Source organism: Anoplophora glabripennis, unplaced genomic scaffold (genome assembly GCF_000390285.2).
Source record: "Anoplophora glabripennis isolate ALB-LARVAE unplaced genomic scaffold, Agla_2.0 scaffold37, whole genome shotgun sequence".
Taxonomy (NCBI): Eukaryota; Metazoa; Arthropoda; class Insecta; order Coleoptera; family Cerambycidae; genus Anoplophora; species Anoplophora glabripennis.
Window position 1 is genome coordinate 956,246 of NW_019416243.1, and position 23,393 is coordinate 979,638.

General features: G+C 33.2%; 2 protein-coding genes across 3 annotated transcripts; one reads left to right on the forward strand and one right to left on the reverse strand.

Annotated features, from left to right (window-relative positions):
- Positions 1-523: 523 nt before the first annotated feature.
- LOC108913210 (sialomucin core protein 24-like) lies at positions 524-11,764 on the reverse strand. Its single transcript, XM_018718719.1, has 4 exons — positions 11,510-11,764; positions 11,310-11,402; positions 6,780-7,029; positions 524-1,693 (listed from the first exon to the last, which is right to left on the reverse strand). Exons 1-4 carry the CDS (start codon positions 11,571-11,573, stop codon positions 1,576-1,578), a joined length of 525 nt encoding a protein of 174 aa, XP_018574235.1. The 5' UTR covers positions 11,574-11,764; the 3' UTR covers positions 524-1,575.
- Positions 11,765-13,826: 2,062 nt separating this feature from the next.
- Positions 13,827-23,220, forward strand: LOC108913325 (zinc finger C4H2 domain-containing protein). 2 transcript variants are annotated; one of them, XM_018718861.2, is made up of 5 exons: positions 13,827-13,988; positions 14,044-14,215; positions 14,373-14,551; positions 14,628-14,885; positions 22,842-23,220. In XM_018718861.2, exons 1-5 carry the CDS (start codon positions 13,930-13,932, stop codon positions 22,972-22,974), a joined length of 801 nt encoding a protein of 266 aa, XP_018574377.1. In that variant the 5' UTR covers positions 13,827-13,929; the 3' UTR covers positions 22,975-23,220. The 2 variants fall into 2 exon arrangements, with proteins under 2 accessions (XP_018574377.1, XP_018574384.1); XM_018718868.2 differs by having other exon boundaries at positions 14,628-14,867.
- Positions 23,221-23,393: the final 173 nt, after the last annotated feature.

Here is a 23,393-nt window from a genome sequence, read left to right on the forward strand (position 1 = left end):
ATATATTTAAAAATACGAATCGATAGGTTTTTTTAATAGCTACAACTTTTTTCGATTGCAGATCAAGTTTTTTTTTATTAGCAAAAAACCGTTTATTGACTTTTATGAATTTTTTAGATTAACTTCGTCTTTTATGCGCCACAGAAAAAAACACTATCTTTCTTAGAATTCTTTTCCTATATCACCATATTTTTTGTTTCTAGGTGGTATTTTTTGTAAATTTAACATTAGGCCGTGACAGATTGATTGGACTATTTTGAATCAATCCTCGTATTAATACCAATAGCAAATTTTTAATGACAACCAATAAACATACGACACAAGAGGTACAGACAGATTAGTAGTAGTGGCCACACCTCGTAAATAAAAACCTACTTTAATTGGAATTTGAAAAATTTCCATAAAAATTTGAGAAATTCCTTGATATTTCCCTAACATTTTAGGTCAATGAAGCTCCCCGATTATTCCAGGTAAGACTCCGAATAAATCTTTTTTTTTTTAGTACGCAATGAAACTGCTGAAATTTAAGTAATATCTTTAATCAGACAATAACAAAACTGTAGGACACTGAAAAACTAATTGCACCAAACGTGAGACTCGCTACACCTAGTTACTATTAAGTTGTAAAAATGAAGTGATACTTAGAAAAAATATCGCTGAGAATTTATCATACATAACACCGAATTACGTGATAGATCTTTAAAAATATTACAAACTAGCGCACCCTTATAAATTCATCTTTGAGTAAATTACTACTCTATTAAGAGCACTTTTAACGGACAGAATAAAATATTTGAGTTACAATCACTTACAATAATTCATATTTCAGTAAATTATTTACATAAGAGACATTGATCTGTTAAAATTAATATCAAATATATATATCGATTTTCACATAAATGAAAGAGAACCTTTTATATCACAAAATTAAAAGGCAATTTTTAATTCGTGACTAAAAGAACCACATTAATCGTACTAATGCGACATGTAATATTACACACCCGTAAGAAAACATCGTATCAGTACAAAAAATGGATCAAATAAAAAAAATATATCACAAAAATATCAGATCGACACATTCAAGATAGGTAAAACAAAAAATGTAACAAAGAAATGCAGTATAGTACTGAGAATAGGTTATTTTATTTCAAAATATTTAATAAATAAGTAACGCTACTAGTGGCCATAATTTGTACTCAAAATTGATTTCAGTCAAATTTTTCCAAAGGTAAAGACAAGGAATAAAGAAAGCTAATGTCTTTTTCTTTCTTATTAATATAACTATAACTTAAGTTTTCAAACTTAAACTATAACGGCATTTTTCTTTAACAGCTACGCTACAATATACTTAATCTTTGGAGATATTTATAAAAATACATCATTATTAAGAGTAAGATATCTCTAATGGAAACAGTGATAAACTGATTCTTTTTGTAAATTCAAATAATTAGAAGGAATTAGTATTTATTATTGATAAATGCAAAATAAATATTGGAAACCTATTCTCAGCAAATATACTCGTATGCGGTTTAAATACAAAATTTAAATAATTAGCAAATAAATATCTTAGATGATTTAGAGTGTGTGGTAATTCAGTTCAGTGCGCGCCTTGTAAAATTTGAAAGCAACAAATCCAATTGCGACAAGCCCTAAAGCTAAAACAATTCCGCCGATGAAGCTTGGTCCGTCAAACCTAAAAAAAAATTATATCAATTAGTTTACCCAAAAAATGTTATTATCTTAAAATCTTGGGACTACTAAGTCATTTCAAATAATTAAACACTTTACAGAATTAATATATCTAAGTTGGAGGTACATGTCTCATGTAAAAATTCTGGCTATCCCGATTTAAAAGTGTACGTGGGAGGGTTTCTGGTATTTTCCCAGGAGAAAGATAAAAAGTAGGCAAGATGTCATTGACACGATTTTTGAAAAAAATTTAACCCATCTTAATTCTTTTAAGAGATACACTGAGTTTTTTATATTGTCATTATGTTTGGAGATAAACATCTTTTGAAAATATTATAATTTTGTACTGAGATTTATGATTTTTTTTGTGGGATTCAATGGCAACTGCAATATTTTTCTACAACTTCCTGTTGATCACTTATAACCAAAACTTATATTGTTTAAATGTAATACTTTATATCCGTAAAATTTTAAAATTTCAAATGATTACATATATTATATAGAGGTAGCTATCAAATAAATCGACTATTTTTTTTTTCAAAAATGACATCGAAAATATTTGTCGGCATCACCCTTGTGACCGCTTATGAATTCGTAGCCACTCGAGGAACTGTCACCGTCGATGGAATGTTGAAGGGTTTATTTTTGTGTATGTTACAGAAATGTTTAGAGTACCAAATTGTTATCTCTTCAGGGCTAAGTTTTAGCCTGTGTGAGAAAAAACATCAATATCTAACTTTTGTAAACACTTCCTTATATGGTCATATTTAATAAAAAGTAAACTGATAGGGTAGAGGAATACACTGGGAAATGCCCCTGTGAACGAAACAAATCTGAATGCCCAGGAAGCAACTGCATCATTCAATTGATGAAACAACCATAGCCGTGTGGCTTTTATTATTATTATTATTATTTTGATAGAAAAGTAGTGAACAAGGTGCTAGGGCTGACAGTGGCGAACCGTTAGTTCCTATTTTATAACTTGTACAACTGCTCCCATTCTTTAGTGTTCGAACTTGTAATAAATAAAGTCACATCACCCGTTTATTATTTCGATGGAGACAATGGATCAAACTAATCCCCATGTCCACTCAGTGTCTCCAACATATTGTTTACGATGTCGAAAAAACAATCCTGTTTTTTTTTTAAAGTGACATCGAAAATATTGTTCACGATTTCGAAAAAATGATACAGTTAAAATTTGAGCTCCTAATATTAATATTAAGAGATGCATCATTGCGATTTTCTATTTCCTTTTTAAATAACGGAAATTTTCCCTTTTCCAAAATTTTAACTGAACCTCATTGAATTTTCCCAAGCATGATCGGAAATATTTGAATTCCTAAATCTTCGTTTTTTAATGTAAAACTTTGTTAAGGGAAATAGTCAACTAATTTAACATTAGAACAGTTTTTCAGACAACGAATACTTAAGGACTTGATTGTCAAAGACGTATCTGAATAATGATATTCAAAATTTAAAAAATTACATTTTATAGTATATTTTATAAATGCAATAAACATTATGTTGGACAGACCTCTCAACTTGTAAATATTAAAATAGATGAATATAAAAATTATATTAAAAAACGAGAATTTAAAAAATCAAAAATTTGTAATCATATTTGGGAAAATGGTCAACGGGTGGTAAAAGACTTATTTCACCAGAAGTATCCAGGCCAGAGAATTAGTCGAACTACAATAAGTATCAAAAAGTTTGAAGAAACCGGTAGTATAAAAGATTTACCTGGATCAGGAAGGCGATGAACAGTAAGCGAAAATGACCGTCAAAATGTGATGCTCGCCGTAACTGAAAATCCTCACTCATCCATTAGATCTATCTCAGCCAACTTCAACTTGTCGAAGTCCTCAGTTCACAGAACTCTGAAGTCTCAAAAGTAGCATCCTTACAAAATTAACGAAGAACTATGGGCAGATGACAGACAGAAGATTACAGTTTTGCGAGGAAATTAGAAATTTATTTGAAAGACGACCCAACCCAACTTAAAAAATCACATAATTTTCACTGACGAAGTAACTTCTTGCTTAAAAAGAACCGCGAACAGGCAAAATACTAGGGTTTGGAGCCCAGAAAATCCGCATTGGATGCAAGAAAAACATACACAACGTCCGGAAAAAGTGAATGTTTGGGCTGGAATAGTAGGAAATCGCATACTGCGACCTTTTTTCTTTGAGAGCAATTTAATAGGCGACATTTATTTAGATTTTTTGCATTTTCACCTCATTCCAGCCCTGGAATTAATTTTTCATAATAAGTCAATGAGCACGATATGCCTGCTGGTGATGTCTGGTTCCAACAAGATGGTGCCCCTCCACATTTTCGTCTCGATGTAAGAAATTACCTTAATGAAGTTTTCCAAATCGATGGATAGGCAGAAGAGGGCCATAACGCTCCCCTGACTTAACTCCACTAGTTTTGTGGGGGTTATCTAAAAAGCAAAGTGTATGTGAACAAACCAGACACTATCGAAGGATTGAAAAATCGTATTAGAGAAGAAGTTCGAAACATAACACCAAATGTTATTCAAAATGTAACTGATCACCGAATTGGGCATTGTGCAATGGGGGCCACTTTGAACATTTCCTGTAATAAAATAAAAAGTAGTACTAAATTATTGTTCCTCCATTTTTTTACCACTATGACAAAAAATCAGGTATAACCTTATATTGCTGAATTCGTCTTTAGAAGGGCTAGTTATCTATGTATACTATAAATTATAGAACGTCCTAAAAAAATGTCGGTAATATTATAGGTCTGTCAAATAGGGCTCAAAAAAATAGAAAATATTGTAGAAAAGTGACAATTTCTGTTTACTAATTGACCTGTTTCAGCGATTTTATTTTTTTAAATTTCAACTGGAAAAAATATTAATTTTGTTCCATTTTGAGATACAGTGTATGTTGTTAGATGAATAAGATTGAAACAAATATAAGTAAAATAATACATATTAATTGATGACTTAACATTTATTTTTCATTCAGGGGCAATTTAAGAAATTTTAATGAAACTATATAGGATATGAAGGTGATCTATTTGAATGAACAAATCTGACATATTGGATATAACGATGAAATTTGGAAGACCCGATTAAATCCTATAGAAATACCATATTAAAAATTTCGTTTACTACGACACTGTTTACAATGACATTTCGGATTTAGCAATGCATTTTTATATGCATTTACCATAGAATCTACCGGTTATAACGACTAATGGTAATATACGGCCTTAAAACCAATGCATCCTCACTTTTGACATTGGTTAGTATATTTGGGACAAATTACGACTTATCTAAGCATATAGATATATTACATGTAGTAATTACCACTTTCTATCACAATGTCGAAGAGCAAAGTGTTGAATAAAGAAGAAAAATCGCAAATATGGAGACTAGAAAACGGAGAAACTAATGCAAGCATAGTAAAAGAATGTGACGTGACACACTCTACAATTTCAACAATTTGGAAGGATAGAAATAAAATAAAAGGCCTTTTTTCGCGACTGAATATTGGTGAATATCTGACTTGTACATACTATTTCTATCTCTTTTGATCTTATTGTTATTTGTCGTTATATGGTAGTTTAAATATATTCGTTCACTCATATTACACATACTACAACATATGATTTCACTAGTGAAAAAGTCTCTATTCGAAAGCAATTTACTGGAAATGAAGCGGGCGAAATCTTCTGAACAGAAAGCAGTCCATGTACATACTTAAAGACTTATATTGTAAATTTCTCATTTTTCTAATAAACACTTTAAATAAAATATATGTAATTGTTTATTACTTCTATGGTTATAACAACCATAAACAAAGGATTCCTTGAAGATCGTTATGACCGATTTTCACTGTATTTAAATTCACCAGACAGATATATGTTTCCAAACAAACTGTGATTTATTTGATTAATGCTTTATCACCTTATAAATAGAACATTGTTGAAGCTCAAAGAGTCAATAATTAAACAATTTTTTATAGCCGGTGGAACACATTTCGTCCTACATTCTAAATTATATTTTCCTCATTCTAAGTGAGACAACAACAATATGCCATTTCGCAACTTATTTCACAATAAAAAATTAATTTACACAGAAAACTAATCAGGGTTCTCGTTGTTAACAGTAGAGCGGTTGCTTAGAAAAAAAAAGTAGAAGCCGAAGATAGTAATTAACTGTATATCTGAGAAATGAAGGATTTTAGTATTTATGCTTGTATTAGCTTTGCTTAATTCTTTAAGAAGAGAAATCAAATATGTAAATTTGACAAGATATTTATCTTTGGGATCTCACAGTTTTTGCCTTCAAATGAACAGTGTTTTTATTTATATTTACTCAAAATCTAACAATTTTAATAAAAATTAACAAGGGGCATTCTTAGTTTGGAACTGACAAGATAATTAAAAAATTTAGTCATCTTCTTGAAAAGATTCATAGATAGGAAAAATAATTTCATACATCCTTCGTGTGCCATTAATGCAGAAAATGAAATGTTTGAAAATGATTTTTATTGCTTCCAGCACTCTCACAGGGTGTACGAAACATGAGTCAGATATATTAATGAAAAATAATTTCAAAAAATTAAAATTTTAACAACTTTAACTTTTAAAGGCTTTTAGAAGTGCATTGTTTTAAATGAGATTAATTTTAAGTTCTATTCCTGAATTTTTTCAAAATTAAAGTGGGTAAGGTTTAAGGTATAAGGTTTAAGCGAATGGGACAAATTTTATCACTTTTACACACACGGTAATATGACAAATTTTTGCAAAATTGAAAAAAAAACACTGGAAAACATGTTTGCTAGTGTGGATTGGGTACACGTGTGGAAGTGATCGATTTTAAGTATTACATCAATAGCGCCAGCCTGACGCTGCCCGGTCCAATCTACTCATTGCAACCGACGTGACTGTTTCACCCAACGTGATTTTTCAACTGACGTGATTTTTCAACCAACGTAATACTTAAAATGAGTCACTTGCAGACATGTGTACCCACAGCTAGTTTTTGCTAAATGGTGTCTAAAATCTGAAAATTGCTATCTGAACTTTAAATTACAATGATTACTTACCTTCTGTGAGATGGAACAGGCGTAGTTGGTGGTGCCCCTGTTGGTTTTGCAGTCGTAACAGTGATAGGCTTTGGAGTAGAAGATGTTGTTGTTGGTGTGATGGTAGTTGTAGACACTGTTGTAGGTTCAGGAGCCTTAGTAGTGGTTATGGGAGTGACAGGAGTAGTACTAGGTTTTTCTGTAGGTGTAGTTGTTTTATTTGTTGTTGTTGTGGTAGGTGAGGTAGTTGTATCACTCCCTTTTGGAGGTTCTGAAAATAAACAAGACTACATGTTTTAAAAAATAAAGTGGATTTTGAAAAATTAAAGCTGTAAACATATACGATGTCTGTTAGAAAAATATCCGACCTTATTTTGTTTTGTGAAAACCTTATGGATCTGAATCGAGCACGCTTGCATGAGCTTACTTTGAATCTTTGTAAGCATGTGTGAATTTTTTCCCGTCTGTCTAGAGCGTCAGTCACTGGCAAGCAGTGTTTGAGTAGTGTGTAGTGCTCTCATCAGTTTCTTTATCGCAAGGAGTGATACAACCGGTTTTAAGATGGCCGCACATCGGTGGAGAGCGAGCCACGCTCCGGTCGGCCATCAACATGCCGAAATGACGAGGTCATTGCCAAAGTGAATGGTGTAAATGTGGTGGTGGTGGTGCGGGGCCGTCGTGCGACTATCCGAGAAATTGCGGAAGAGATGGGCATCAGCACTTTTTCAGCACATTCTATTACGACCCAAGATTTAGCCATGAAGAGTTGCATGGCGGAGCAAAAGCAACTTTGTGTTGAAGTCTCACAGGACATGCTGGATTCCACAAATAGTGACCCCGACTTCATGAACACCATCATCACTGGTGACGAGTCTTGGGTGTACGGGTATGACCCGGAAACCAAATCCCAGTCGTCAAGTGGAAGCATTCAACGTCACCAAGACCAGAGAAGGCCCGTCCAGTCTTCCAACAAAGGCAGTACCGCTGGGAGAAGTGCGTGGAGTCCCAAGGAGACTACTTCGAGGGTGATTAGATTTCCAACGCTCCATGTACAACAGGCTTTTTTCTTCGGCCAAAGGTCGGATACTTTTATAATATATGTAATATTTTGAATGCATTCAGTGAAATATTCAGCGAATGGATGTACTAGTCAGTCATTTAGTGAGTAAATATTTTGTTGATCAGACCAATCAGATGATTGAAAATACTGAGCAGGTTTTAAAATATGACTACTGTGGTCAAGATGCTTCAGGGAAAAAATGAGAAACAATATGCAATAATTTTTATACAAGATCGTAATGGCTTGTAATGCGGATAAATAACAAAAATTAATAAAAAGAGCATAACAAAACTTTTAAGTTTAGCTTTGAAAGCAGCACAAACAAAACAAATATTGAATTTGATAAGTAAGAACAGTTAAACTGAACAACCTTTTAAAAATTGTTCAGTGAATTGCCTGACTTGAAATGTCTGAACGAGCTGTTCTGATAGAGCTCCCACTGCTTGATAAGGCACAGTTAATACTGTAGAAATTGGAACTATTTAACTTTTTTTACATTTACTAGGACTGTGAATTAATTTTAAGGGATTTACAATAGATGGCATAACTTATGCTATATCACAACGGACACTGTAATTATGTTACTGTCAAAGCTCTGTCATTAGGCTTTACTTTTTTATTACGTGTCATTATGCTGAACTGTAAACAACATATTTTCTCAGCTCCGAAGATGTCCAATTACGAATCAACAAAACACCATTTGCAAGTTTTGCTTATCCTGTTTAATTCAGAGAAAAATTCTGCTGAAAGTCATCGAGTGTAGTTGGAAAGTTACAGTTAACATACTCCCATCAATAAAAACGGGTGAGTATTGGTTTCGACATTTTAGAAGTGGTGATTTCGATACAGTTGCAGAATGCCCTGGTGAACCGAAAAAGTTTAAAGACGAGGAATTGGAAGCATTACTAGACCAAGATGATGTCAAACACAAGATGAACTTGCTGAATCTTTTAATGTTGATTACACAACAGTTTCCAAACATTTAAATCCACTCGGTGTGATTCAAAAGCAAGGAAATTGAGTGCCATAGGACCTGAAGCGGATAGATTTTGAACGGTGACTTTTCACTTCTGAGCAATTGCTTCGAAGGCAAAATAGAAAGGGTTTTTTTGCATCGTATCATAACTAGCGATGAAAAATGAATACACGATGATAATCCTAAGTGTAGAAAATCTTGGGGTTTGCTGGTCATGCATCAATATCGATGGCAAGGCCGAATATTCGTGCTCTGTATTTGGTGGGACCAGCTTGGTGTTGTATATTGTGAAAATGTTTATAAACATTTACAATAACAATAACACTTATATAATAATCAATTTGTGATTATCTATAAACCACTTCCATCTAGCAATCATTACAAATTTCCTGTTTCCTTCATAGTAAAACCAATATATTACTCTCTCTGTTTTGGTACGACATACTACAGTCTGTATTAATAATGTAAATAAATACAATATTACACGATGTAAATAAATTTTTCCAAAAATACATAATAAAAAAAATATACACCTTTAGGCCGCTCGCAAACATGGCCACTTGTGGTCGCCACTAGTGGCGGCCACCAAGTGGCTAGAAGCAACCACTAGTATTCGCTACAGGTGGCCGCCACGCGCTTCTAATTTTTTAACCAGTGGCCGCCACTTTTCATGAATTTTCTATCCAGTATCGTCTCTAGTCAGTTTCGGATATAAACACATCTACGTCCATACTGTCCTCCATTTCTGTGTTCATAATTCAGAATACGTACCAGTCGAACAGAAACGTGGCGATAGACTGTGGCCGCGTGTGCGCCGAAAGACGAGTGACTGTCGTCGGCTACAAGCAGCGAGGTACGACTTTTGCCACAACGTGTGGCCCGATCGATCCACTGCCAACGCTGTGTTTGCGCTGAACCCAAAGGCCGCTCGCAAACACGGCCACTTGGTGGCCGCCACTAGTGGCGACCACAAGTGGCCGTGTTTGCGAGCGGCCTTAAACGGGGACAGTAGATATCATGTCAAGATATTTATTCATAATTTAAATGGAGATATAGTCCATACGATATTTGTTGAGACAGAATTCTAAGAAGGACACTTCTTCTAGGACACTTTCTTGGAATTAACCCCATTCAACACTCAAGGTAGCAAGACATTGATGGAAAATTACAAAGCAGGACCCTGCCACAGCATTTGACAACCGAGTTAGAAAGACATTGGTGGAAAATTCCAACACGCTCCTGCTGAGGTAAATTGTTACAGTAGTATCGATAACAGAACTTTATTGGCTTATTTATTCTTTTCTTGGAATTATATCTCAACAAATATTGTACGGACTGTATAAGTAATTCATTCCGACACTAATTTATACAGCATATTTCGAAACATAAAGGATTGTTTTAAGAAGTGACTATTTAGGTAACTAGGTAATGATTCTTATACTATTAAAAAAAATTAATAACTTGCTTAACTTTGAAAAATTAAACTATTTCAGAGCAATTAACATTCTTAACGAGTATTGGTTACTATTCAATTCTCTTGTTGAATAACATACTATGATCATGTTAAACCACAATAAAAAAGCAAAAACGATAAGAAATCAAAACAAAACCTTATTCCCAAAGGTACATTTGCTAGTACATGCATATCTATATCCAAATTTATGTGCATACCCTTAAGAGTTCAAATAACAAATGAATATCTAATCCATTCCAATAGGAGGCAAATAGTATACCTATAATTTATTTTAAATAATATAGTCCAGCCTACTGAAAAATTTTATAATATTGCAATGAAATTACCAATTATTTATTTCCTGGAAGTATATGAAAAACCAAACTATACAATCTTGTAGCATTTTTTGTATTCCAATATCCGCTGGAAATTATCATTGAATTTCAACCTAAACTGAGGTCAACAAGTTATCAAATGCTAATCTATCTAAACATAGAAAGCTTTCCATAATATATTAACTCAATACAATGTAATTTGTTAAGTAAATACATATTCTTATCAAGACACAAAAGTAGAAGTCACCCAAAGTACTACTTACATTTTTAACTACGTAAATGCTAAACTTATAAACCACGACTGCAGTTATTAATTACTGGATAATTAATTTACCAATTCACTTCAATTGTAGCCTTGAACTGTAGTTGAAAAAAATACCTACACTTTTAATTTAGCTAATTTATTAGTTCAAAAATTAACTTCGAGGTTAATCGCATTCCACGTTTTCCTTTATTGTCCATTTGGCTTTAAATATATATAAATAAGAGATAGTTCTGCCAATACAACACGTGTATGGGAGTAAAACAGTGAAAAATTTTACAATTACACATTTACTTAAATGTTGACTATAATGAAGAACAGAAATAAACAAACATAGCCATTAACTGCTCTCGCACCCTCTTAGAAGCCTAGGTTTTTTTGTCAATGCGATATATGAATTATTGTTTTCAATTACCAGCTTATATTAGTCATTCCTTTTTAATGAAGTTCAAGAGTGTCACTTACCAGTACTAACAGATATATGATTAATTTCTGTAATAGGTGGAATAGGAGCAGGTTGATCATTTATGTCAGTATCGGAATCCTTTAACTTGGACCCTAAAAACCAAGTATAGTGTCATATACTAAGCATATCACTTACATATTAGACACCAATTATTAAAGTATGAACTTTTTACTTAAAAAGTATTTACAAAAACAATTACCTTGTGCAGAAACTGTGCTAATTATAAATAACACAGCAATTGCGACGTTTTGTATTCTGGACATTTTAGCTGAAAATATAATTAGTTTCTAGAGTTTTTGGTGTAACTGAGATGCAAATAGGAAAGTTGATAAAGGTCGCCAAATGAATGAAACTTGAAGGCCCACAATCCAACTAACCAAGCACCACTAGAAAGCAAAAATAGGAGGAATGGAAGAAATTTATGGACATAGGCACATACGTCATATGTCATAAATTGACGTAAATGGCTAAATAAAAATATTCCTAGAATTGAAATTATCCCTAGAAAGTTAACATATACTATGGCTGCGTTCAGCGATTGGTCGGATTAGTTCAGTCAAACTTTTTTAGTTAAACTTTCAGCATATCTATGTGACGTGTTCATAATTGGCGCTTCTTCTTTTATATACTAAATAGATAGATATACAGATTGATCCAGAATGACTGAAGTGTTTGGACTGTTTGGAGATCGCAGCCTGTGCCTGTCTCTGTCAATACTACATATTTTTATCAGAGATATCCAAACGCTTCAGTCATTCTGGATCTCTCGGTATAAGCTACTTTCCAATTGTCAATGTTCTTCCAGTGTTCAAACCTGGTGCAACAGGTGGAAAGTCAAAATTAATCCCAACAAAAGTTCGGCTATCCTTTTTACCAAACGAAAAATCCCACAAAACCTCGACAGACTGACACTATCCCAGGAACCTATCTCCTGGAATCGACAAACACGATACCTGGGCGTGACGATGGACCAGCGTCTCACGTGGAAACCGCACATCGTGGAGACGGTGGCGCGAGCGAAGACCACCAGGGCTAGGCTCTATCCCTTACTCAAAGGTGGAAACACCCTCAGTTTAAGGAATAAGCGAACGCTTATCAAGGTGGTACTTCAACCGCAGCTAACCTACGCCTCCACGGCGTGGGGTCACGCGGCAAAAAGCCACTTAAAGTCATTACAGGCTGTGGAAAACATAGCCCTCCGCACGGCCACCGACGCGCCCTGGTACGTAAGAAACACTGACATATTACGAGACTTACAATACACAAACGCTACACAGACAATAAGACAAAACGCGGAGAAACGATTTGACGTAGCCGCTAGACATGACAATCCCCTCCNCATGTTACGAACTGAATCTCCCTGCTGCCAAAGAGCATCAATTATTCTAGCCTTTTCCTGATCGGTGCAATGCATGTCTATTTTTGTTAATATCAGCAACAATAAACAATTTACCCAACTTTATAAATTAAAAACCTTATTTTATGATGTCGAGTAGTTGTTTAGTTTAGTTATCTTGTTCTTGAGTATTTTATTAGTGATTATTTATTTATAAGCAATACTATACGCAATAAATAGTTAATAATATTAAAATAAAAATTATAGTAAACTTACATTTTAAAATATGTTTAGAAAATAAATACGCTTTCGTAAGTTTTTGAACAAAATTTATAAAATTCAGACCGATATAATCTAATCTAAATTATTTCTGCTGGAATTCAAATAACCAAACCTGTATTTAACCAAAAAATGTAAACTTCTCTTTAAAAAAAAAAACTCAATTTACGTGTAACACTACTATATAGCTAACAATCTCTTTATTACCTCGAATTATAATAATTAATTAGAAATTAATATATAATAATTAAAAGTATTAAAACCAGGAAAAATAACAGGTTATGTTTACTATACTACTAGAGGTAGCTTGCCATTTCAAAAAGTGTGGTTGAGGGGCAGACAGTTGGAGCATTCATTTCCAACCAATCGTGACGTGCTAGAGTGAGACAGCATGTACTGAAGTACTGTCTGTTTCTCTCGCACACTCAGCCACAATTTTCGCAACGGCATGCCTCCAGTAGTATATGCTCGAATGATCCGCCATATTCTTAGCGACTTTTCCTAGGGTGGGGGTATTTAAAAATTGCCATACGGAATTCATTCATAAATCATTTAAGATTCCCTACTGATTGATTAGTATACTGTGATTGGAACGCAAAAAGGTAATCTGAAGTGCTTCAAAGTACATTTTTTGTCAGTTGTCATTTATTGATACATTCTGGGACTTTTAAAAACTAAACTGTAATTAAGAATAAATATTAACAGTAATATATCTTTAAACTCTTCTGCAACCATCCACTTTTATGCATGTTTTCTTGGTAAAGTGGACCATTCGTTTTGGTTCGTGATTCGTTTATTTTAATCTGATCCGAAAGTGTGCTTGCTTGAAAATCGATTCCATGGTGTATGCGGTGGTCTGTGGTGTATTCTAAAGAAATTTGTTTTGTTTGTGTGTTTGGGGTTTACGTTTATTTTGACAGCTGTGTCCAGGTGGAAATAAAAAAAATAAACAAATCGTTACAATAAATATAACTTGAATGAATCTGTAAATCAGTAAATTAAAAATGACTTCAACTGATGAACGTGCGGTGTTTGCCAAATTAGAAGCTCTGAAAGAAATTAGGTACCTAATAATATTTTGTATTTTGTGTCATCCATAAAATCAATATCATTTTTAGGAGTAAAACCATTCAGTTAGAAAAATTGAAAGCCCGTTTGGTATTTGAGGTAGAAGCACAGGATCAAGAAGAGAAATGCTTATCAGAATACAAACAAGAAATGGATTTACTTCTTCAAGAAAAAATGTCTCATGTAGAAGAGTTGAGACAAATTCATGCAGATATAAACGCTGTAAGTCTAGATATCTGAAATGAAAGTATTATCTACCTAAAATCTAAAACTGTCTAATATTACTTGGAGCTAGGAGTCACAGAGAAACATTGAGAACAGAACATAAACTGTATTTCTGAGAGTTATAAAATCTCGAATAAATTGCAATATATTTTAGATGGAGGGGGTAATAAAACAAGCAGAGGAGAGCCGCACTAGATCTATGAATTCTGCACTTCGTTTGCATGAAGAATATCTACCCCTGAAAAATGAAATTGATCGACTTAGGAGAGAGTGTTTAGGACTGGATCGTCTTCCAGAACTACATGAAGAAGAAGGGTCAAGTATAACTCCAGAGTAAGTTAAACGAACAATTTAAATTCATTTATTCAAATATATTCAAAATTATAATAGAATCTGTTTGTCCACTTAGGAAATTTTCACAACTGTACAATTCTAACAAATCACAGACATCAACATTCAATAAGACTGCAGATTGGAACAGACCGATTGCACCCACTGAAAACTCAATTAGCTCTTTGGCTCCACCATTACCACCAACATTCTTGCCTCCTCCAAACCCCTTGAGATTAGTTACCAACAAACCGGAGCCAGGACGTCCGGGAAGCATGGCGCCTTCACCTCATCCGGGACCTCCTACGCCTACTTTCAGGTCGGATCTTAGTCTAAGGTGCCCCCTTTATATAATCTAATCATATTTCAATCCTATAGTTAGAATATTAAAAGTAACATACGATTAGAGCAAAAAATGTGCAATTGGTTTGGAAGTATTTTTATTTTAAATTCAGGCTTGTTCAAAAATTTATGTACAGGGTGATTCACTATAAGTGTAGAAAAATTCATGCAGAAGGAAGTAGATAATCAAAAACATGAGTTTCCTCATTAACTCGTGTCTAAACTGTTACTGGAAGTTACAGTATGTTGAACTTGAATAAGAATATTATTGTTCGCAATAGCTCAGAATGAACATTTGTTTGATTAAGTTGACCAAAATTGTGATTTATAGACCCATTTAATTGTACTATTAATGTAACAATGAAAAATATCAAATTGATTTCGAAAGAATGCACTTCTATGAAAGGAATAGGAGGTGCTAAAAAGTTTAACAAACTAAGAAGTGAGACAGTTAATTATTTGTATTTTTACAAAATAACTTTTTACAGGATAAACTCTATCTACTTTATCTTTCACAGCCTTTAAGAAACATGAACATTCTCTAAATTTTGAATGTTCAAATTACAATTAGGATTCCAAATAATACATGAATATTCTAATTTAAATCTAATTAAACAATGGTATAACATTTTATAGTGCTAGTCATCATTAAAATCTGAAAAGCTTACTGTAACCAAAGCTTTAAAACACTCATTAATAATTGAAGTTGCAATTTATCATTAATACACCAAGTGTTTATTTCATTTATGGACTGTTTGCAATCTTAAACAATCATTAATATTTTTAGTTTTGCTATAAGTATAATTTTCAAGTTAACAGCATAAAAAAGGCAATTTTATCATTTTCAGCCCCAATACCTCTTCTGAAAGTTAGAATATAATTTTACAAAACAAAATGGTGTTGACAACCTTACCTGTTCTTATTTTGTAATAAAATACACAAAAAATATTTCTGTAATTGAAACGTTTGTGGCTGTAAGTTATTACATTTAAGGACCTATGCTAAAAAATAACAGCATTTGGTGTTAAAAACAAAAAGGGTTTAGCTTTACTTAAAATGTCTGGGTATATTCAACTAGATGACATCACCTTATCGATGCAAGGCTGTCAGCAGAATTCCGATAAATTATTGTGTATTAATTCAGTTCTTGCCATGGCAAATCTGTGATGTGGCGACTACACTGTTACTTTCTGGAAACGCAACCTTTATGTCGTAAATGTCATTCTCTGACATTTAATTGTAACATTTCAGAAGTTTTCAGAAAATATACAGGGTGTTTCATAATGATGTGCAAATATTTTAAGGAGGTGTTTAGAAAGTAATTTTAAGGAGGGTACTTCCAATAAATTTTTTTGATTTGAGCATACTCTGAGAAAATATTCGAATCTCAAAATGCCTAAAAAAATTAGCGAAAATGGTTAAACTTAGAAATTTGAATTTTGGTAAACGTTAACAACTATTTGCATGATATCTTTTGGTAGTCTTTTTTTTCTGGTTTATGTCTTTGAATTCAAGAAATTAGGGTTTTATTTCTCTCATAACTTTTTTCTGCGTGTGCTAATTCCAACAAGAAAAATGTCTTTTAATACTACATTTCATTTAGAAACTTTTTTCACTCCTCATTTTTTCATAAACTTAATAGTTTACGAGCAAAAAAAATGAATTTTCCTTGCCTTGATTACACATACTTAATTAGTAAATATAACAGTTACTAAAAACGTAGTATGCCATTGTTTCGAAAAATAATTTATGTTTATATAATCTAAACAATGAGGTGTTTGCATAAAAAAAATGTGTAGTATTTCATCACTGAATATTCAAAATAACTCCTTATAGTCTAAGATCCGATGGCGAGATTACTATGTTCATCTGTTTTTTAGTCGAAATACCATTTTTTAGATAATTATGAATAGAGGAATATGTTTCTGCCGGGTTGCCTATCAAAATATGGCCGCAAGTATTTTTAATTAAAATTAAATTAATAAATTTTTTCCAAACGTCTGAATACGTCAAATAAATTTTGTCTTAATGCTTTTTCCCGACCGATTGGATCACGACGAGTCGTTATTTTGTCGTTACATGCTAGATCTGATCTTTTGGAGACGATAGTATAGCAATAAATCTTAATTTGAACATTTAAAATTTTCTGTTTACATCTGCAGAGACCCAAAATTTGATAATTATTTAGTATAGTGGCACCTTCCCAAATCTTCACAAAATTTTGTCTACCCCCCTATTTTCGATGCTGCTGAACAGGAATCTGAAGTTATTTTTGTGCGGTCAAACCTAGTTTTCGAGAAAAATTTTTTATTTATTAAATACATATTCTTCTTAGTTAAAATTTGGGAAAATGTGTTTCTTAAACAATGTTGATTGTTTATTACAGATGTTCTGAAATCTACATAAAATATAGAGTTCTACGTAATGTTATCTGAACAGGGTTCGTAGCGGCCGGGAAAACCGGGAATACCGGGAAAAGTCAGGGAATTCGTTATTCTTCATAAAAAACAGGGAATGGTCAGGGAATTTTAAAAATATTCATGAAAGTCAGGGAATTTGATGTTTGCAACTGGAAATTTTGTGAAAGCCGGTCCTGGGTTCTTGAAAGAGAAAACTATTTGTGGTTTTGAAACCTTTATAAGAGGTTCTTATGGTATAAAAAAGATTATGGANCGTGTCTAAACTGTTACTGGAAGTTAGTGTGTCAAACTTGAATAAGAATATTGTTCGCAATAGCTCAGAATGAACATTTGTTTGATTAAGTTGACCAAAATTGTGATTTATAGACCCATTTAATTGTACTATTAATGTAACAATGAACAATATCAAATTGATTTCGAAAGAATGCACTTCTATGAAAGGAAGAGGAGGTGCTAAAAAGTTTAACAAACTGGAAAGTGAAAGACAGTTAATTATTTGTAGTGATGGCAATAATCGAATGAATTAAATAATCGAGAGGTTACCATTCGAATTAATTTTATAATCGAATGATATATAATCGAAAGTTCACTTCGAAAATTTCCAACCTATCTCAAATCATATGCGAAACATGTTGATACTAGGTAAATGAATAACTGTCACGGATTGCGGCATTTCTTCGTTACCAGTTGAGTGGTTCAGCGGCATGTGTTTAAAATGAGTAGTCACCGCCTAAAGAGGTCCATTGTTTGGGATTTTTTTGAAAAAAAAAAATTATATAGAAAACATAATTTTTGTATTATTTTCATTCATATGAATTTCTATCCTCGCTTAATAAAGCTCCCTTCTAAAACACCCTTTAAAACCGCGCGGTGCCTCACATAAAATTCCTGCATATCTTTTTTATTGTATGTCGGTGATATTTGATTGTCTCATTCATTCTCTCGGCCGTGTTATCTCGAGGTTTTGTAGCTCATTAGAGTGTTGGAATAATCGAAACATCTGCGCTCTCGCTCGAGTAGCGCGTTTGCGTTATTCGGTGACGAGTGACGACTGACGTTGGTAACGTTGTGGCCACTGTCATTCATCTCCAAATAATCGAATAAATCTATATGGTCACTCGAGATATCTCGAGAGATTTTCATAATCGATATAATCAATAATTTTCATTCCAGTAGTCCCATCACTAATTATTTGTATTTTTACAAAATAACTTTTTACAGGATAAACACTATCTGCTTTATATACCACAGCCTTTAAGAAAATGAACATTCTCTAAATTTTGAATGTTCAAATTACAATTGGGACTCCAAATAATACATGAATATTCTAATTTCAATCTAATTAAACAATTATAAAAAAACTTTATAGTAATAAGTAAAGTCTGAAAAGCTTACTGTAACCAAAGATTTAAAACACTCATTAATAATTGAAGTTGTAATGTACCATTAATACACCAAGTGTTTATTTTATTCATGGACTGTTTGCAATCATAAACAATCATTAATGTTTTTAGTTTTGCTATAAATTTTCAAGTTAACAACACATAAAAGGCAATTAACATAATTTTAGTCCCAATACCTCTTCTGAAAGCTAGAATACAATTTTACAAAACAAAATGGTGTTGACACCTGTTCTTATTTTGTAATAAAATACACACAAAATATTTCTGTAATTGAAACGTTTGTGGCCGTAAGTTATTACTTTTAAGGACATATACTAAAAAAACAGCATTTGGTGTTAAAAACAAAGGGATTTAGCTTTACTTAAAATGTCTGGGTATATTCAGCTAGATCACATCACCTTATCGATGCAAGGCTGTCGGCAGAATTCCGATAAATTATTGTGTATCAATTCAGTTCTTGCCATGGCAAATCTGTGATGTGGCGACTGCACTGTTACTTACCCTACCTTTATGTCGTAAATGTCATTCTCTGACATTTAATTCTAACATTTCAGGAGTCTTTTGGTAGTCTTTTTTTCTGGTTTATGTCTTTGAATTAAAGAAATTAGCACCCCTTGGTTTTATTTCTTTCAGAATTTTTTTCTGTTAGTTAATTGCAACAAGAAAAATATCTTTTAATAATACATTTCATTTAGAAACTTTTTTTCACTCTCCTCATTTTTTTATAAACTTAATAGTTTACGAAAAAAAAATTAATTATTTTTCCTTGGCTTGATTACACACTTAATTAGTAAATATATAACAGTTACTAAAAACGTAGTATGCCATTGTATCGAAAAATAATTTATGTCTATATAATCTAAACAATGAGGTGTTTGCATAAAAAAATGTGGTGTTTCATCACTGAATATTCAAAATTGATTAATGCAAACTACAAGCAATTTTATTAATAACTCCTTATAGTCCATGATCCGACTGCGAAATTACTATGTTCATCTGTTTTTTAGTCGAAATACCATTTTTCAGATAACTATGAATAGAAAAATATGTTTCTGCCGGGTTGCCTATCAAAATATGGCGGCAAGTACTTTTAATTAAAATTAAATGAATTAATTTTTTCCAAACATCATTGAACACGTCAAAATAAATTTTGTCTTTTGATGCTTTTTCCGGACTGATCGGACCACGGCGATTCGTTATTTTGCCATTACACGCTAGTTCTGATCTTTTAGAGACGATATTATAGCCATAGATCTTAATTTGAACATTTTAAATTTTCTGTTTATATCTGCGGAGACCCAAAGTTTCAAATAGCCCGTAAAGGCTCCACCCACCAGTAGGCCACCATAGCTCTATTTAAAAGCTCGCTACTGCGGAGCCGAAGGTCCTCAGTTCGAATCACGGGCAGGCCGGACTTTTTTTTTGAAAAATGTTACATTCACCAACCTTTTTTTGTTCTTTACATATCTCTCTGTGAAATGAATTATAATTTATCTTTAAAACAAGTGAACGAAATTGTTTGGAAAAAATTTATTAATTTAATTTTAATTAAAAATACTTGCAGCCATATTTTGATGGGCAACCCAGCAGAAACATATTCCTCTATTCGTCATTATCTATAAAAATTGTATTTCGATTAAAAAACAGATAAACGTGGTAATCTCACATTCGTATCTCATACTATCATGTAAATTTTTATGAGCATGTTATTATGGAAAATTTCTTATTTAAGTAACTTCTCCATGTCCGTTACTAAATAAAAGGAGAAGGATAATGGCATGAGATTTTAGTTGAGCTTCCTATTAATAGACGGCGCTATTAAGGCATGCACATTACATCTACCTGCCAAAAGAGGAGGGCCCCTAAGGCCGGTTTTTGACCTAATTTATTTTTGGCTGAAAAAATCTGAAAATTTTTTTTAGTACCTACTAGCAATACTGAATTGTTTCCGCTCTAAACGAACCAACCCCTTCACACTCCTTTCCCCCTTCAGCCGCTTAAATATCGCGGAAACCACCGCTTATTAGAGGAATCTTTAAAGAGCTTGGAGATGCGAAAGACATTCAATTCCTATGAGTCTTACATTTGAAGAGTTTTGGATCGCTGATCACGAATCTGGTCTCAGAATCTCAAAATTAAATATGGTGGACAAAAAAATTAAAATGTCTTCAAAATGCACAAATTGTGTTGAGGGGTTATTTGGGTCACTAATTACGATTCTGAAGTCAATATACACATATACGTTGATATAATAGGTATCTTTTTCTTTTTTTACTTTACTAACGGGTTATCCATTTTCTCCTTGGGAAAGTAAAGTTTAAAAAAACACACTGAATATTTAAATTTCGATGGAACTTTTATTTCATAATAAAGTTTGGACTATGCCATTATGCGTGAAAAACAATATCATTCAAATGTCCTCCACGGAACCGTTTGCAGGACTCAATCTTTTTGAGGTTTTTTCGAAGACTTTTTCACACAATTCGGGCAATAATTCGGCCATAACTTGATATATCTCGTCCTTCAATTACTCCAAAGTTGTGGGATTGTTCGCATAACCACGGTCTTTCGCATAGCCCCACAAAGAGAAATCCAAAGGCGTTAAATCGTAGGATTTTGGTGGCCCAGCCACATCGCCGAATCTCGAAATTACGCGTCCTGGGAATTTCTCGCGCAATAGAGCCATAATTGGCCGCGTTGTGTGGCATGTGGCCCTATTTTGTTGAAACCACATATCGTCCAGATTAAAATCTTCAATTTCAGGATAAAAAAGTCGATGATCATGGCGCCACAATGTGCCGTATGACAGGCCCAAATGCTGAGCTCGACTTGAAGTCGAAAGATTCAGGTCATCGTTAACACTTTCATTCACAGAGGCTATGTTTCGATTGAACGGGCAAAACGATGATGCACAGGTCTTACGATGTCTGTTACCGATCCAGTCTATTGGAATTTCCTCACTGTATCGGTGGTTGTTTGCTGGGATGGACAATTATGTCAATCATATTCTCCGCGTATTGTGCGAAATACAGCCACCAAAGATCCACCATTTTCTTAGCATAATTTATTAATTTTAACGCGTTGTTCGGTCATAAAACGTTCCATATTGTGAAATGGCAAACCTTTAACTAAACAAATACCAGTTTGGATGATAGTGACATTTGACAAATATCAATTGGCAGGGCTTTACTATCCCAAGCTCGAAATCGATAACCCGTTACTACACAAAAATTCATGCATTTTAAAGACATCTTAATTTTTTGTCCGCCATTTTGAATTTCGTGATTTAGAGTCTAGATTCGTAATCATAGACTCAAAACACCCCATTACAAAAAAAATGTATGCATTTTGAAGACATTTCAATTTTCTTGTCCGCCATATTGGATCCGCCATTTTGAATTTCGTGATTCTGAGACCAGATTCGTGATCAGCAACCCAAAAAACTCTTCATATGTAAGATTCATAGGAATTTAATGTATTTCGCATCTCTAAACTCTTTAAAGATTCCTCTAATAAACAATGGTTTCCCTGGCATTTAAGGGGGTTTAGGGGGAAAAGAGGGTGAGGGAGTTGGTCCGTTTAGGGTGGAAACAATTCAGTATTGCTAGTAGGTACTAAAAAAAATTTTTCTGATTTTTTCAATCAAAAATAAATTAGGCAATAAACCGGCCTTAGGGGCCCTCCTCCTTTGTTTTACTTTTACATTTTTTTTTTTTTTAATTACGAATTGAATAATGATTTCATACAGAAGTAAAGGAATACAGGTTAAATTTTTTGCTACATTATTTCATTGTCAAACACTCTGTTGTATCAGCTTGTGGTTTGCTGTCACAATTGGAGATTCATTAAAAGATCAAACTAGAAATAGCACAGGTACCACGATTTAGCAGACGACTGACATAATCTGAAACAGGTCACGCATCACCCACATCTAAACCACAGAATAATTCTTTAATCTTTCTGAGTTATTGCAAAAAAATTATTTATTTTTTAACGGTCCTAACTTCTGAGCTTAATTAGACACAGTACATCTTTGATGCTTTTGCTTCCCCTGAGTTTTATTATACTGTCCGTGGATCGCCTTATACATTATGAGGGATATAATTCCATTCCCTTTCTGATTTACAGGCAGCAACCACCACCGATGAAGTCATGCTTGAGCTGTCATCAACAAATTCACAGAAACGCGCCGATATGTCCGTTATGCAAAGCAAAGTCTAGGTCACGTAATCCGAAGAAACCAAAAAAGAAAGATCACTGAGTGCTGTAAGAGTATATAGACATAGGAAACTGTAAGACGTAATTAATCATTTTATATATAAGATTACTTTGTTGTACCTAAAATAATACAGTGAAGGACTTACCATGCCAAATTAAACAAGGAAATAAGACATTGGATTTGTAACAAACTTGAGTTTTAAAGTTATTAGATTTCAAATTTTTGAAATGAAATTGCCTTTTGTAATAGACTGTCTATTTTTTAAGAATTATTGGTGATTCTAGCCACCTTCTGNGTTACTAAATAAAAGGAGAAGGATAATGGCATGAGCTTCCTATTAATAAACGGCGCTATTAAGGCATGCACATTACATCTACCTGCCAAAGGAGGAGGATCCATAAGGCCAGTTTCTGACCTAATTTATTTTTAGTTGAAAAAATCTGAAAATTTTTTTTAGTACC

Excerpts from the sequence above, each read along its gene's own strand:
- LOC108913210 (XM_018718719.1), bottom strand. The coding sequence starts at position 11,573 with ATGTCCAGAATACAAAACGTCGCAATTGCTGTGTTATTTATAATTAGC. Across the intron at positions 11,403-11,509 it reads TAGCACAGTTTCTGCACAAG|GGTCCAAGTTAAAGGATTCC; the intron begins GTAATTGTTTTT and ends CTTGGTTTTTAG. Across the intron at positions 1,694-6,779 it reads CCTGTTCCATCTCACAGAAG|GTTTGACGGACCAAGCTTCA; the intron begins GTAAGTAATCAT and ends ATTTTTTTTTAG.
- LOC108913325 (XM_018718861.2), top strand. The coding sequence starts at position 13,930 with ATGACTTCAACTGATGAACGTGCGGTGTTTGCCAAATTAGAAGCTCTG. Across the intron at positions 13,989-14,043 it reads GAAGCTCTGAAAGAAATTAG|GAGTAAAACCATTCAGTTAG; the intron begins GTACCTAATAAT and ends TATCATTTTTAG. Across the intron at positions 14,216-14,372 it reads TTCATGCAGATATAAACGCT|ATGGAGGGGGTAATAAAACA; the intron begins GTAAGTCTAGAT and ends AATATATTTTAG.